We start from the raw sequence: 16,971 nt of genomic DNA, 5'->3' as shown, positions 1-16,971 counted from the left end.
GCTAAATGGAAGCGAGGTGGGATGTGTGGGTAGGGGGCGTGCAGCAATCCTGGTGTCCCTCTGTGGTCAGATTGTGTGTGCCTGCAGCAGGGGGGTGAGACATTCACCCCCAAGCCCCTCCTATGCAACATCTGCTGTGGGTGGGTGACCCTCTCTGGTTGTGGGACAGTAGGTGCTGAGACCAGGCAAACAACCTCTCTTCCTGTGGGCTCAAGCTCAGCACAGAGCTTGTTTACAGCACTGCTGGCAGCAGCTAGGACTGCTGGAGGAGCCAGTACTTGACAGGGAGTGAGTTAAGCCAGAGCTGGTCCCAGAGGGATGCTCCAGCAGTTCCTGAGGTGCTGAGCTAGCAGGGATTTGTCTACTTTAACCAAATCAAAAATGCTGTAATATAGCCTAGACCTCTGCTGCTTTGCTCCTAACCTTCCTCCACCTCATTTTTCCTCCCTTCTCTAGGGCATTGGAGCTCAGAATAGCTCAGCCTGCTCTGCCAGGTGTGTGGAGACCTGTTTGCAGGAACCAAACCATCACTCCAGCAAGTCCCCTTTCCCCCACTCGAAGCCCTGCCAGATGGCCTCGTTTCCTCCTCCTGCCCTGCGATCCCTGCAGTCGGCATCAGGATGCTGGGGGCAGATCTTCTCTTGAACAGAGGAGGAACTGATGTGCATTCCATGTGCTGCCTGTGAGGGTCACAGCTCCTGACTCCCTGGAGCAGTCTGGTCACTTACACTATTTACACCGGTGGCAAATAAGCCCAAAACCTGGCTCCTTGTCCTTAGCACCACGATTAGTTTGGTAATTATCTGATAGCTTATCAGATCTACTGCCTCAATTCACAGGCTGTACAGGCCTGCCTCTTGCCTCCCTGGCTGCTGGGGTGCTCATGGCAAGGCTAGAGGCCAGTGCTAGGTTTGATCAGCAGGTGCTGTGATGCCCTTGATGGGATGTGGCAACAGGGCAGTAGTAAACAGCAGTGCCAGTTGTCACTGTGCAGTTGGATGGTGCTTGTGCAGTGCTGGGAGCTGTGTCTGTCCACACCATAGGTGCACCATGATGGGCTCCAACAAGCTGAAGCATGATACCTGCCTTGCAGATTTGCAAGGCAAATTATTCAGATGAGTTTCTCCAGCAGAAGAACCAGTGAGAACAGGCTCTGTGTGTCACTGAAACATGGGGACCCTGCACACAGCTGGTACAAGGACCCCAGAGGGGAGATTCTGGGGAAGCAATATCTACTGGCCATGCACTGCAGAGCAGGGCTTGCCAGATCCTGAGGGTCTTGGGTAGTTGAGTCCCCTTTGATCTGTGGTGTTTGGCAAAACTGGAGGCTGCACCTGGCCTCCCAGCTGTTAATAGGGTATGGAGCAGCCGGGGATAGGGAGAGCGCAGGCTAGGGGGAGCCTCCAGCCCCACAGTTCCTGATCTTTACCTGGCTGCCTTGAGCCCTGGGGCTGGTGATGGAGAGGGCAAGTCTGGCCAGCCAGGCAGAGGAGGCCTGGGGTCTGCACTCTGTCTCTCATGTTCGGGGCTAGGGCATCTGGCAGCCCCTCCTCCTCACCCCGTGGTCCCTGGATGTGCTCCGGTGTCTTCAGAGAGAGCAGGTGCTGCCCCAGGAGCAGAGAGAGGACAGGCTGGTCCCAGCACCCAGGGCTGAGACAGCACAGCTCAGTGCAGAGGCCACCACAGGCATCTTCTGCCCAGCCACCCAGCCCCAGCCAATCCCCAGGCCCTGGCACAGCCTGTCAGCCAATCCCACACTGCCACCTGTCTTTCCCTCACCCCCACATCTCTCTCCCTCGCTTGTACTGCCTCCACCAACCACACTCAAGCAACTCCCAGCCTGACCAATCCCAATCCACTACCTGGCACTTCCCCCCAGCCAACCACGTGCTGCCACCTGTCTCTGCTGCTGTCTCACCCTTCACAGCAGCAGCTCACCAATCACAAGAGTGATGGAGACTGTCCTGAGCCAATCCAGAGCTGCCACCTGTCAGCCATCTCAGCCAATCAGGGGCAGCCACACCCCACCAAGGGGTATAAAGGCTCCACAGTGCTGGAGCTCTTCCTATGTTTGAAGCTGTCATAGGATAGAGGAGGGATCTGTCCTTGGAAGAGCCTCCTGCCTCTAAGGTCCCAGAGGGGATGCAAGGCAGAAGGTGGCTCTTCATCTGGTGCCTGATGCCATACAGGGCATTCTGGGTGAATCCAAAATGCTACCAGGATTGCTTACCTGGATGATGTCTTGGGACAGGGACCTGGAGCAGGAGGTCCTCCTCAGCAGGAGAGGGCTTGCAGGAGTCATGGTAGCTGAAGGCAGCTCTGAAGATCTTAGAAATGGTCTCCCTTGTGAGCCAGCCTTGTGCCAGGGGCTGCCTGCTGGGACCCAGGGAGTCCTGCCTGCCTCTGGTGCACAGAAGATGATTTCTACTGCTGCCTGTTGATGGGAGCCAGGCTTCATGGTGGGCTGATGTCATAGGACTGGAGGTGAAGAGTGTGCAGCCATTGTGTGCCATCAGACACGGTGTCGTGATACTGGGTCCCTTACCTAGAGCTTCACAGGTCACGTGTTCAACTGGAACCTGCAGAGCAGAAGCACTGCTTGTGCTGCCTCTTGCCTGCAGATGTGACTCATGTGTCATGGGTGGTCTGAATCCTGTTGGACTGATGATCACACTTGCCCTGGAGACCGTGGAGGCAAATGGCTGAAGCTGTTCTAGAGTGCGCTAGCTGGCTGCTGACCACTGAATGTAGCCCAGGTAGCTCCCAAATGTAGATGTCAGGAGGGCTGCAGAGTGTCTCATACAGGCCTAGAAGGACCTAGACTGTGCTGAAGTGTACATGTGGCCCCTTCAACCAAGAGCAGCCCTTCCTGAGGACTCTGTCGTGACTGGATCTCGGCTGGAGCAGCGGTGCCCTGCGTGTGGCTGGAAAACGACCTGAACTGAGAGTAACTTCCGTGTGGTTGGCCTGAGCTGCAACACACCAGCAAAGCCATGCTACTAAAGGTCATAGCCAGTGTAAGCAGCGGCACTGAGCCCACGCCCCGCAGGCAACTGGACTGGGTGAAGACTAGCAGACCTACCTCCAGTCCTGACCTGCCTGTAGTGGGTTGGAACTTGTTTCGTTAGCTAAAGCTTGCCCCTCACCAGCTGTAGCTTTCAGTTAGCCTCATCCAAAGCTCTTGTTGAGTCTTGACAACTTCATGAAATTTGGAGCACCTTGAGGGCTTAGTGGAGAACCTGCCTGTGAGGAACGCAGGACTTGGATTCCAAACTAGACACTGGTGCACTCTGCGTCTGGGCAAATAATTGGCATCTACTTAAGAGTCTGAGTGAAACTGCCTTCCAGGCATAACTCCTCAAGATCACAAGAGCAGAAGAACTTTTGAGGCATTGCTGTTGAAAATAGACACGAAGAGCTGTTCCTCTGGCAGACCGATTGCTACCTGGCTCAGGGTGTGAGGTGTCCCAGAGGAGCAGACCCCTCAGGGGCAGGCTTGGGAAACTGCAGGCCCTTGGCCAGTCTTGATTCATTCCACACAGCAAAGGTCTACCTTCTAAGTGGCACAGAGACATTTGCATGCTTGCACCAAGGGCTGTCTGGTGTGGCAGGAAAGCCCAGCCCATGCTGAAGAGCAGATATGGGACATCTAGTTCCTGTCTTATTCTTGTCCCTGCCCACAGCCCATCCCCCTTGGTTAGCTGGGGCAGTCCTGGGCCTGGACTCTGACGTGCCAGTTGGAGGAACCTGGCAGTCCCCAGCCCAGTGTGGGTCCTCAAGACCTGAAACCCAGGTGCTGTGGGCACCTCTCTGCCCCACACTCCTTTGCTGCAGGCAGAGCAGGCTCCTGGGCCTGATCTTTCAGGGAGCTGGAAACCATCACCCCTCTTTCATGACTCAGGACAGGAGGTGTGAGGCATGATGCAGCTTGTACCCAGTCAGACACATGGATGCTCAGCTGGTGCATGACCCATGGGCAACACTGAAGAGGACAATCCATAGCAAGTATGAGCCACCCACTCATTCCCTGACTAGCAGTCTGGGCACTGTCAGCCCCAGGATCCGCAGGCAGAGAAGGAATGTGACTCCAAATTGCCTGTCTGGAGTGACAGGGAGTGTGGTCCTGTGTGGGGCTGGGTAACCTGCTGAGCCTGCCTAGGGTTGTTTCCACTGCCAAGCAATGCCCCAGAAGCATCATGAAGGCTCACAGCAGCCCCCTGGCAGGGCTGGGTGCAGAGCAGCCCAGACCCCTGGTGAACCAAATCTCACCCACTGCAGGGGCTGACTCCTTGTCCTGGGGCAAATCCCTCTTTGCCTTGCTCATTGCCCCGTGGCAAGGATGAGCTGCTTCCCGGGGCAGAGGCTTGTCCCTGGGACAGACTGTGAGAACCAAATGTCTCAGTGGGGTGAGCCGTGGGGCTGTGGGAAGGGTCAAATGTGGGGCACCTGCCCCTGAGTAGGCACTGGATATGCAGTTGCCTGCCTCCCTGCTCTATAGGGTGACTGTGGGGTATCCCATACACCAGGCTGGTGTCCATCCAAGGCTGGGGGGCTGTGTTTGATCATGGGGAGCCCCAGCATGCTGTTAGATGTGGCATTGGGCTCTCGGGGCTTCTCTTGCATACCCCTGCTTGGGAGGGGGATGCTGAAAGAGGGAAGAAGGCTGGCCTGAGATACAGAGGTGTCAGTGACTGGGGGAGATGCTAGGACACCTCACCCCATGGCAGGCAGTGACAGTCTGCACCGTGTGCCCCTTGTATCCGTGGCTACTCTGGGCTGGCTCGTCCAGCCCAATGCAAAAGCTGCTTTTCTCTTGGGGCGAGCTGGTGGCACGTCCCATCCCAGGTTGCCCATCAGCCTAGCTGGCATGAGGCTGCCCCAGCGTCTCCGGCTGACGCGGGGACGCCAAGCCGAGGTCCCTCCCGCCGGCTCTGCCGGCGCTGTGCAGGCGCGGTGCGGGCAGCATCGCTGTGCTGCAGCACCATCTAGTGCTGTGGGATGGGCAAGCCCGGCACCCCCGAGAGCTGTGGCAACTCCATGGGCACGGGCCGTGGCTGTCCAGTGTCCGTGGGTCATACTGCCAAGGTCATCCTGCTAGGATACCCAGGCCAGCTGTTGGTGATGGGGATGAACAGGCAACCACTGCGTGTTCACGGGCCTGGGGCAGCCACAAATGTCCCTGCTCTGTGCCCCTGCTCTGTGCCCCTGCTCAGTGCCAGAGGATTTCCTGCAAGGATCCCTGGAAACATCAAGAGGTGCAGCTGTTCCCAGTTCCTGAGCCACCTGGCTCAGGATATATTTCTATTTGGCCTCTGCTGATAGTTTACCACCTCCTTCCACAGAAATCAGGCTACTGCCTTCTCCCCCACCACTTCTGCATCTCTGTCAGCCAAGTGCCCCCAGCTCTGTAAGTCCCTCTGTCAGGGTGTTCACATCATTCTTGTGGCTTCCTCCTGCATCCCTGGCAGTTTCTTTGTTCCCATCCTTCCATAGCTGGTGTGAGTTTAATCCCAAAACTTATCGCTGTTCCACTTTTCCCAGTCCTTTCCAGACTGACTTTTGAGACACCAGGAGAGCTTTCTGCAGCACCATCCCACTGTTCCTTTCTCCCTTGCTCTGCATCCACAGCTCTTCACCCCTCCCCAGTGCTCTGCCTGACCCTGGGGTGCTGGGAGAGCAGGCAGGATTTTGGCTCAGGGAGGGTGATGCAGGAAGGATTTTGGCACAGAGCTGGGTGCCATAAGAAAGAGATGCTCTGCAAGAGGGGCCGTGGCCATGGCTGGTCTCACTCCCCTCCTGCAGCAGCAAGGTACAAGCAGTGCCTGCTGCCGTGGATGTGGATGTCAGATGTGTGGTGGGATGAGGTGGGTGCTGAGCCCCAACAGGGACTGCATCCAGATCCCATGGCACTGAGGGGCTGGGAACTGGAGGCTCTCTAGAGCAGGTGGAGTTTGGAACCTCGGGCTGAAAAGGGACCTTTTGGCCCTACCTGTGTCCCAGCTGTTCTCTTCTCTTTGGAGACAGACAGGGCTGTGCCCAAGTCACCTGCCAGACCCCAAGTTCCTTTGTCCAAGCGGTTCAGTGCCTGGCTGGGGCTCTGCCTGCATTGTCCTAGTAACCTAGGAGTGAGATCTGTGCCCCTCAAAAATAGATAGAGGGACTTGAACCTTCCAAGCCCTCCTGTCCCCTCTCGCAGTGCTGCTGGAGGAGGATGGAACCTGGGGAGGAGGATGAGACACTGCTGACCCCACAGGCCGCCCACCGCTGCCGTGTGCCGCCTGCTGCCACGCACTGCCAGCTGCCATGCGCTGCCTGCACCCCCGGGAAGGTAAGAGTAGCAAAGCAGGCACCGAACATAACGTGGCCCTGGGCTGTTTGTGCACCTTTTGTTCCCCAGTAACCTTCGTGAATCAGCTAATTAACCGCATTAGGAAGGCTCTGCTTCCCCGCCTGAGCATTATTGGGCAGGGCAGATCTGGGGCAGCACGCCAGCGGGAGCCCCAGTCAGCTGCGCTGGGTGGGCAGGCAGCCGAGAGCCCCACGGTGGCCAGGGAAGGTGCCCGGGTGGCAGCTGGGGTAGGTGCTGCCTCCCTGTTGGGTGCCGGTGATGGGCAGCGAGGGTGTGATAGCCTGGTGCTTGCTGTGTGGTGGGGAGGAGGAGCTGATCCCCCATCGCCCTGATCGCAGCCTGCAGGCAAGAGCTCAACACGCCCAGGGACAAGGTCCCACTTCACAGCCCCCCTGCAGCTCATCGCTGGGTGGTTTTCACTGCATAAGCCATGACCCCGCTTTGGGGAGCTTCTGTGGTGTAATGGACCCCAAAACCATTCAGAGAGCTCTGCTAAAACAAAAATGTGTTGTGCATCACCCTCCTTTGTGCTGCCTCGTTGCTTGTACCCAGTGGCTGTGCAGAACCCCATCTCAGAGGGCTCTCAGGGGAAGATATGGTTGATGGGCAGTGAGGATGAAACTTGCTCTTTACAAGCTTCACCCCAAATCTCTCTCTGCCACACTGCCCTTGCCTGCTTCCCCTTTGCTCCTTCCACTGCTTCCTGATGTGCCTCTGTGGCCTCTGACTGCCTGTCCAGGCTCTGCAGAGCTGGCCTGCCCTCACCAGCAGGCTCCTGAAGGTTGTTGGGGCAGCTCCCAGCCCCCCTGATGTAGGGGGCAAGCCCCACATGGTCTTCCTCCTTGCCCCTTTTGGAGACTGGAGTAACACTGGCTTTCTTCCAGCCTTCAGGCAGCTCCTGTTCTCTGTGATTTATCCAAAATGATGGAGAGCTGCTCAGCAGCTCCCTCAGCAGCTCCCTCAGCACACGTGCATGCACCCATTGGGGCCCACAGATTTGTGTGGTTGGTTTGTCCAGGTGATCTCTGACCCACTCTTCACTGACCAGTTTTGCTCTCTTTTTCCCAGTGACTGAGATTCCTGTGTGCTGGTCCTTGGAGTGAAGACTGAAGCAAAGCAAGCATTCAGCAATTCTTCCATCTCTGTACCTTCTGGTACCATATCTCCTGCCTCATTTAGCAGTGGGCCCACTTTCCCCCTGTTCCCCCTTTTCTCATTGATATACTTGGAGGACCTCTTCTTTTCTTTTACCCCCCTAGCCAGACTAAGTTCCAAGAGAGCCTTGGCCTTTCTCCTTGTGTCTCTAGATGCTTTGGCAACATTTCTATAATCCTCCCAATTGACCAGACCCTTTTCCCACATGTTGTAAATTTCTTTCTTCCATATGAGCTTTTTTAGGCGCTCCTCACTTACCCATGCAGGTCTCCTGCCTCCTTGGGTTTCTGGTTTGTTTTGGTTTGTTTCTTTCTTTGTTTTTAAGGGAGTACACCTGTCCTGAGCTTGGAGGATGCAGTGTTTGAATACTCATCAGTTCTCTTGGGCTCCCCTACCCTCTAGAGCCCTAGCCCATGGGATACTCATAAGTAGGCCTTTGAAGAGGACAAGGTTAGCCCCCTTAAAGTCCATGGCAGAAACTTTACTTGTTGTCCTGCATCTTTCCCTAACAATACTAAATTCTAACATGTTGTCCAGATGGGTCTTGAAAAGACTCCAGAGAAGGAAACTCCACAACCTCTCACAGAATCATAAAATCAATAAGGTTGGAAAAGACCTGACAGATCATCCAGTCCAACCTATCACCCAACACCTCATAACTAACTAAACCATGGCTTCAAGTGCCACGTCTAATCCTCTCTTGAACACCTCCAGGGATGGTGACTCCACGACCTCCCTGGGCAGCACATTCAATGGCTAACAACTCTCTCTGTGAAGAACTTTCTCCTCACCTCCAGCCTAGACTTCTCCTGGCACAGCTTGAGATGGTGTCCTCTTGTTCTGGTGCTGGTTGCCTGGGAGAAGAGACCAACTTCCACCTGGCTACAACCTCCCTTCAGGTAGTTGTAGACAGCAGTAAGGTCTCCCCTGAGCTTCCTCTTCTCCAGGCTAAACAACCCCAGCTCCCTCAGCCTCTCCTCGTAGGGCTTGGGCTCGAGGCCTCTCCTCAGCCTCGCTGCCCTTCTCTGGACACGGTCAAGAGTCTCAAAGTCCTTCTTAAGTTGAGGGGTCCAGAACTGGACACAGTACTCAAGGTGTGGCCTAAGCAGTCCTGAGTACAGGGGCACAATGACTTCCCTGCTCCTGCTGGCCACACTATTTCTGATGCAGGCCAGGATGCCATTGGCCTTCTTGGCCACCAGGGCAGCCTGTCCCAGTGCTCTGTCACTCTTACAGTAAAAAGTTTCTCCTGATGTTGAGGTGGAACTTCCTGTGTTGCAGTGTGTATCTGTGGTATCTGTTTGCCCTCCTCCTATCACAGGACACCATTGGAAAGAGACCAGCACCACCTTCTTGACAGCTGCCTTCTGCTGGCTGGGACTTGCCTGTGGCAGCTGCTGAATCCATCTGGTTCCTTCCCCCAGGCACTGCTTGGCCAGTCAGGTGCCTGTGGCTCCAGATAAGCTGGGATTTTGTGGCTGGGCTGCATGACAGACTCTGTGGCAACAGTCTTCTTGCCTCACTCAGCTAGGTCCTACCCTCCCAAAATTGCTCCTCTTGCCAACATGGAGCCTTCCCCTCATGCAGTGCCCGATGTGAGGACCAGGATGGGGGTAGTTTCCCAGCCTGCCATGGCTGCAGGGTTCCAGGTGAGAACATTTTTGGTTATGTGAAAGGCAGAACACCTCTGTTATGCCTCACTCCCACTGCTCCCCCTGCCCACCCATGCATAGAAAGACTGCCAGAAGCACCCTGGAGAACGTGGACAACGTCACATGTGATGACACATACACAGGACCTCCTGCCCCACACTTGACCTTCCCTGCCCTACTTTTGTCACTGCCAGTGCATTTGCTGCCCCAGTGCCAGTGGTCCCATGCCAGGGAGCTCTGGGGACAAGCCATGCTCAGGGCAGGATGTTGGGAGGCTCTCCTATCCCTTCTTTCAAATCCCTGTCAGCCCTGTGGGGACCCACAGCTGTCTGGGCCAAGCACAAGCTCCTGATTCCAGCACCCAAAGACTCTTCACCTGGGTTTTGGGTGGTGTCTGGTCAGACCACTCTGTCTCTCTCGCCCTGCCGTGGCTTTTCTGCCGTCTGGGTCTGGCCCCTGCCCTCTCCCAGCTCCGGCCTTTGCTCCATCGGTTCTTCAAGGAGGGCTGCGCCCCGCACTGGGGGGTGCTGGGGGATTCCTGGGAGAGGTTGATCCAGGGACATGGGAGGGTGAGATGCCAGCTATTTCCCACGGAGCCACTTGAGGGCGGCAATGACCTGCTGCAGAGCCGCCGCGGGGCCAGCCGGCTCCCACTGGGGGAACTGGGACAGCTCCGGCCAGGCGGGGGCGGGCGGCGAGGGCAGAGGACTCTGGAAGCAAAAGAAGACGCTTGCACGTTGCCTGTTACACACCTCCTGCGGGTCTAGCAGAGCACCTGTCTCAGAACATGCTCTAGTACCTGGACCCAAACCCCTCCACCTTTTATGCTTTTCCTTTCTGGACATCTTTTGTCTCTCATCTGAGGAGCGCTGCCCTCAGTGGCTGCCGTGCAGGCTGAGTGCAGAAGGCAGGTTTGGTTGATCTCAGTGTATTCTGGGACAGGTCACGCTGCTGAGAAGGCTCTGCCCCTCGAGTCCAGCAGGCTGAAATCCATCAGCGAGGTCTCATCAGAAAGCTGCTACGATGGCTAATGCTCTTCTCGTGGGGATTAATGGTCCAGCTTCAGTGCACCTGAAAAAAAGCAGATGGCTGCATCCCTCCCACAGACAGCCATGGCTGCACTCAGGATCTGGAATGGTGCACTGCATTTCCCTGGGACTCTGGAGGATCTCAAGCTCAGCCACAGGACAGGCTGACCAAAGTGCTGAGTGATCATAAAGCTGTCTGTGATATTTAAGAGGAGACACTGGAGCTGTCCCTTCCCAGGATTTACATGTGCCAGGCCTAATTACAAATGACAAGGGGGAAGGGTAGCACAAGGCAGGGCTGGAGAAGCCTGTCAGAGCAGCACTGTCCCTGTGTGTCATTAAAGCCACACATGCCTGGAGACTGTTGGTACCAGCAGCCACAGCTGCACTTGGGGGAGCTCAGCCCAGCACAGGGCTGGGGCTGGTGGGCTTAGGGGAATGCAGCTTTTCCAGAGGGCTTTGGGCATCCCCAGGAACCTAGAGAAGCAGAACCACCTGCAGTGCTGCTCAAGAAGCCTGGGCAAACAGCCATGGGACTGACAGACTGTAAGGTGGCCAAGGAGAAACCTTGGTCAGGAAACCTCTCCTGCATGGTCAGCTGGTGGAAGAAGCAGGGCTGTGAAGAGCTCTGCTCTGCTGCTGCCTGGAGCCACAGGAGGTCAGCCCCTCAGCAAGGCATTTTTATAACAGAAACCACACAGCACTGACTTTGCTTCCCTTCTTTGGACAGTAGGAATGTTTTAATTGAGAAATCAGTTTAATTACATTAGGTGATCTCACAGTCTATTGTACAGATTCAGGGAAAGAAGAAGTGTGAACCATTTACACAGAAATCCAATGAAAGGATAAAAACCTACCACATGGGAAAAAATGAAAAGGGTAACTTAATCCCCCCCCAATGAAACTCAGTGAGAGTGGAAATGGAAGATGAGAGCAGGATCCAGAGAAGTACAAAGGATGCAACTAACAATTTACAGTGTTGGTTCTGCATGACCATCGTTTGCCCATGCTCAGAGACAGCCTCTATTCTCCAGTGCCTCACCAAGCACGTGGTCCTGTCTCTGAGGGTTTGGTCTGGTCTTGTCAGAGGAGAAAGCAAAATAAGTGATGGGCAAAGGTCACAACCCACGTTGAGCTGGTCCCCAGGGTCACCGCCTACAGGAGTGTCTTCCACTGGATAGTCAGGGGGTTCTGCACCAAGAACTGTATGGAGGAAAACTAAAAGAGCTCCCAAAAGCCCCATCTCAAACGTAGAAAAGTCTCACTCTGGAAGTGCTTACGAGAAGGTCGTCATCATAGAATTTAGTTTCTATAATAACATTACCACTGTGGAAGGGAAAGAGGAGAGAGAAGAGGGATTAGACGAGCGCCTGCACAGCAGAAAGCAACGGCTCCCAACGCTCTCACAGACCCCAGCTGACACCTCACTCCCTGCAACACACACTCTGGCTTGGAGCCACATGCAGCAAGCACTGAGTCCTGGTCCAGGGCCATCAGGGCTGAGGGATCTCCCCGTAGCATTCCTGCATGGAGCAGTTCCCCCCCATCCCTCCCTTGCCCTTCCCCTTCTGGGCACAGTATCACACAGGCTGCAGGGACTGCTCACAAACTGCAAACTTCTGGGGCTAAAAATAAACAAGCAGCCCCAGCACCTTCAGGCCCCTCTCTCCTGCAGTGTATTGTGAAAACCAATGGGAGTTCTTTTTTCAATCCCCATCTCAGTCCCCTAGTGCTGAGCAAGCTACTCCAGCCAACTGAAGATGTCATTTCCCCCCCAGAAGTGCTTAAATGCAAAAGCACAAGCATGTTTTACACAGACTGCAATGGAAATGTAGATCTGGGTGTGACAAAAGCTCTGAAGATTTAACTTGCTGACCTGGGTAGACAAAATTAAGAACTTTGGGGCCATGACAGCACTGGGCAGTGTGGTCTAACCATGTCTAAAGAACCTGGCTCTTGAAAACCAAAGCAGTTCCATCTCCATGGCAGCTCTTAGTATCTGTAACACTGGCAAAGCTGAATCTGGCAAGAGCATAAGGATTTTGCTCTGGTGTGAGCAATGCTTGAACTCAAGTGCCTGGGAATGTTCTCCCTCTGATATTCAGTCATCCTGGGAATCCTTCATACTGAGGGTCTTGGTGAGCACCAAAGATCACATCTCTGTTCTCCCCTGCTATGGAAGCACTGAGACAAACACAGAGCCTCAGAGACTATCAGAAAGTGAGGGGCTCTCCAAGCCTTGGTACCTGTAAAAAAAACTGATTTCTTTAGGCTGGTGCTTCTGCTGAAAAGCTTCAAGAATGACTTAGGACATCTCCATGAGAGATCTGGGCTGCACATGACAAGTGCACAGATTCCAGGGAAAGAATGAGACACTGGAAAATCCTCAAGATCATTTGAGAACTCCCAGTCCTGAAAATACCTTGATTTCCTGAGTTGGTCAAAACCAGCTTATCAGCTGTCTGTTTCTTTACTCTGATTCCCAAATCTAGCTCCTCCTGTACTGTGTGAAAGCCATCAGCTCTGGGAGCTGGGGATGCATGTAGCACCTACAAAGTTCTGAGCAGGCTATGCCAGAGAACACCACTGGAACACTGATGTTCTCTTCTGAGTCCACTGTCTTTGAAACATGCTGTGCATAGACATCAGTGATGGTAGTTCCCATCCCTATGCAATGGGCTCTTCTCCAGAGAGGGAAAAAGCTGGAGAGGGAGGTCTTCCAGAGGACACAGTGACCTTGCAGTGAGACTGGCTGCTCCCTGTCTGCCTCTTGCTGGCAGCAAGACTTCCATCCCTGTCTGCCTCTGCTGGCAACATGCTCCTCATGTGCTTGCCAGCACCCATCTAGCATTGCAGGGAAGGTGGCTTTTTGTCAGCAAGTACAGCTTCCCAGGGCCCTTTTCCATCATCCCACCACAGCTTGTGCCTTGCTGTCTACACTCAGAGCAACACTCAGCACGCAACATTCTGACACAAGTGCTAGGGATCACTGATCTACTCAGAAGACAATGTGCAAACAGCAGCCAGGACTCGATGTTTCCAAGGAAGATGTGTGAATCCCATTGCAGGCGACTGTAAAGTGACTGTTTCCTACCTGTTAAGAGTATTTTATTTCCAGATAAAACTCCATGTGACTAAATGCATAGTCTACAACCCAGTGTCAGAGACACAAAGCTTGGCAAACTGGTACAGGTGTGAAACAAACACTAGGGTAGCTCCAATGCATGATATACTGCATGAAAGCCAACCTCCCTGGACAAGAGCCAGTGGTCAACAGCTAGATCTGAAAGTGGCCCAAACACCTCTTTTCCTCCCCCTGCCTTGGATGTAAAGAGTAATCAGCTTCAAAGCATTAAAAAAATCTTTTCACAGTTCACCTTTCAAAAAAAAAAATAATGAAGCAACTAATAAAGGATCAGCTCCACTTCCTCCAAACTTCTAGTGTAAGATTAATGCAGATTGGACCTATGGGAAAGAAGGTAATGAGGTTGACTTCGCCCCTTTTATCTCTCAACAGCTAACAGCAGTGAAGTTGATTCAGTTGGTAGCAGCTCCCTCTCTTCCTTCCCACTGTGGCCCCCAAGGAAATGCCACACATGGCTGTTTCTCTGCTGGCTCCCAGATTCTGTAAGCCCAAGGCACTCACGTTAAAACGTTAGCTGGCATCATCTGTGATTCAGGTGCTGCCTCTATCAAGGACTGCCAAGTGTTTGTGGAGTTAGGAATCACAAAACCGAACTCAAAGAACCATTCTGCAAAGTAAAAAGAAGATCCAGAGGCATTAGAAAGAAGACAAAAAGCCACAAATGGTCCTTTTGTTTTTAACCTGACAGACTGGGGAACTCCCTAAACTGTCCCACTGTGCTGCTAACATTTTACATTTAAACTTCTTTGTACAGTTTAAACTGCACTGGACCCTGCCCTCCTCTCAAAGCAGATCCTCCCTTTCTAAACAGCTGACAGCAATGATAAAGTCACACCACTTCCTCAGCATTCAGTGGAAATGTCATCACACCTAATTGGGAACAGGAAAACCACACTCCCCCTCTTGCAGACATTCCCCAGCTCCAGCTGAGACAAGGGTACAGCTGGTTGCCCAAAAGACAAGGAACTCAACTCCCCCCCCCTTCACCTCAGATTAAGAGCAATATTGTAGTGAGGGAGATCAAATGTGCAGCTCTGGAGTCACACAGACAATGCTTGGTGGCACTGCTGTAAGCAAAGCAAACCAAAGGCTCCTTAAATCCAGCCTCCAGCCTGGTGGTGGCCAGCACTAGATGCTTCCGAGGAAGATGCAGGAATGCCCATAATGGGCGACTGTAACGCAGCCTCTTTCCTTGCCTCAGGCAGCAGCCCGCGGTGGATTTATGCCCTGAAGCACGATTACCCAGACTTTTTGCTTACATAACAAAGTGTTAATACACTTATGAAATGCTATCCCTAATACTGCGGCCCATTAGTCCTGACAAGATGAGTGCTTCGGCGGTACTCTGAGAAATTAAAATCACCACGTTCAACCCCGATGAGTCTCTCTAATCCCTGCCCTGTGGGGTCACTCCCCGTGCTGCAGGAGGGCTGCACAGGGAGCAGCTGAGTTACCTTCTAGGCACTGCCCTTTGAAATAAACTTTCTGTTCCAGTCGGAATTTTTCCATTTGTTCTGCTGAGGAGAAGTTTAACTCCCGGGACACCGCCTTGCACTTCAGGATTTTTTTAGGAACTCGAGCTGTGAAACAGATAAAGGAGCATTATTTGGACACAAGGAAACAAACCCAGCTGCTTCAGGTGCTACGGTAACACGCTTTGAAACAACGATTAGTGGTACTACAGCAACAGCAGCAGGGGAAGTGAAAACACAAAGGACTTTGTTTTCACTTTTGCGGGAGTGAAATACAAGATGCAAATAGGTTAAGCACCTTGCCCAGAGCCAGGAACAAAACTTGTGACAGAACCAGAGATGCAACACCGATCTCTCAGACTCCTGCTCTCAACAGTTTATTACAAACCCCCCACAATTCTTCAGGTAGAAATATGAGATGCAACTTAAATTTCTACTTTAGGAAGTGTGCTGAAGAGCACAAGCAGCCAAGGGGCTGCTCGGTACACCGAGCGTGTCCACCCCTCTCACTTCTCCTTCCCTTGCCCTTTCAGGATGCCCAGCCCCAGCAAACCACAAACGGCTGTTTCTCAGCCCAGCAGCACTCTTTCAGCCATCTCACACAGCTCTGAGGAGGTCCTATAAAAGTGCACAAAACATCTGTAAACACTGAGGCAGTAAAACCAGTACCAGACTGGTGAGTTAAAAAGAGAGTGACTGGGCAGCCCGGGGTTTCTGGGCCCTCGCAGTGAGAGAGAGCAAGGGCAAGCGGCAAACTGTACCTGGGAGATATTTCATGCAGATTTTTTTAGAGGTGGAGGAGTAAAAGAAAGAACAGTTTGTGAGCACTGATTAATATGCTGAAAGGTCTTCATTGGGAGAATACAGGGGGGAGTCAATGTACTACAATTCTCCCAAGCCTGTCATCCTCCAGTGGTGTGATTGTACGGAGCCCTGCTTGAGTATCAGAATGTGTTTCACATACAGTTTTTAGAGGTAAAGAAGGAAGGGAATACAGCTGGCATGTGCTTTAAGAGTTCCTAAGTAGATAGGGCATCAAAACATCCATGAGTAGACAGCAGGCTGCTGTTTGATCAAAGGAAGGGTCTACCAAACCTCAGGCAAATCCATCTAATGTAAACCAATTGCAAGGAGCAGGACCTTGGTATGAAACCAATCTAGAGAGCTGGAGGGCTCAGGAGTGTTAGCTGCTGTCCTGTCCAATGAAGAAGTACAAACCCCATAGTTTGTTTAAAATAGTCATAATGAGAAGGGGAAAAAAAAAAGTTAAAAGTGTAAGGGAAGAGTTTTAAATGTAAAAGCTCTCAGATTTGTTTCAGCTTCTGTATTGCAGTTTCTTTTTTTGGCTAGAAATCTTCATGGCACCATCCTTCCCTGGCCTCACAAGCACGGGCTACAGTGTGGTGTCAACCAACACCCCCCTGCAGTTAAGGGCAAAATGGCTTTGTTACAATCATTCTGCAGCTCAATCATTAAGTTTCTTTCACCCTCAAGACAGATTGCTCAGAATGCTTGCTCTAATATTGTAAAACCACTAAATAAAAGGTTACTTTTATTAAAAGTAGGACTACCCACCCTTCACAGCTCTAAGAGATTGCAATTGGTATTTATATCATTAGGCAGGAAACTTTAATTGAAAGTACTTTAAACTCATTTAACTTTTAAACTTTTTTTTCCTATTAAAAAGAAGAGAATGAAGCCTGATTCTCATCTGTTAGATCCACTCTAAAACATGCAGAAATGTGGGAGGCTTTGTCCCGAGTTTACCACTGCTTCTTGTTAATTTGAGGATACACTATGGATGCACATTTATTTAAGCACTTGTATAGGTAACATATAATTATCAAATCATTAATTCTGATTAGAAAGTGATGAGTGGCACACCGGGGTCCAGCTGCATAACCTGGAATTCAACTACAATGTCTGGTTATGGTACAGGTTAGGAGGTGATCTGCTAGAGAGCAGCCCCATGGAGAAGGACCTGGGAGTCCTGGTGGATAACAAGTCATTCATGGGCCAGAAATGTGCCCTTGTGGCCAAGAGGGCCAATGGCATCCCAGGGTGCATTAATGAGGAGTGTGTCCAGCAGATCAAGGGTGGTTCTCCTTCCCCTATACTCTGCCCTGGTGAGATCTCACCTGCAATATTGCATCCAGTTTTGGGCTCCTCA

General features: G+C 52.6%; 1 protein-coding gene across 1 annotated transcript in view; it reads right to left on the bottom strand.

The window, feature by feature from the left end:
- Positions 1–10,902: 10,902 nt before the first annotated feature.
- Positions 10,903–16,971, bottom strand: part of PDE6D (phosphodiesterase 6D) — a 42,769-nt gene continuing 36,700 nt past the window's right edge. The window contains exons 3-5 of the mRNA XM_068163918.1: positions 14,784–14,909; positions 13,831–13,936; positions 10,903–11,510 (exon numbers count right to left, since the gene is read on the bottom strand). Coding sequence (XP_068020019.1) covers positions 11,429–11,510; positions 13,831–13,936; positions 14,784–14,909 — 314 coding nt within the window. The 3' untranslated portion in view covers positions 10,903–11,428. The remainder of the gene's footprint in view (positions 11,511–13,830; positions 13,937–14,783; positions 14,910–16,971) is intronic.

Source organism: Melanerpes formicivorus, unplaced genomic scaffold, assembly GCF_026170545.1.
Source record: "Melanerpes formicivorus ecotype bairdi unplaced genomic scaffold, bMelFor1.0.p_v2 SCAF_76, whole genome shotgun sequence".
Lineage (NCBI taxonomy): Eukaryota > Metazoa > Chordata > Aves > Piciformes > Picidae > Melanerpes > Melanerpes formicivorus.
Note: the sequence above shows the minus strand (reverse complement) of the source record. Positions and strands in the feature narration are given on the sequence as shown.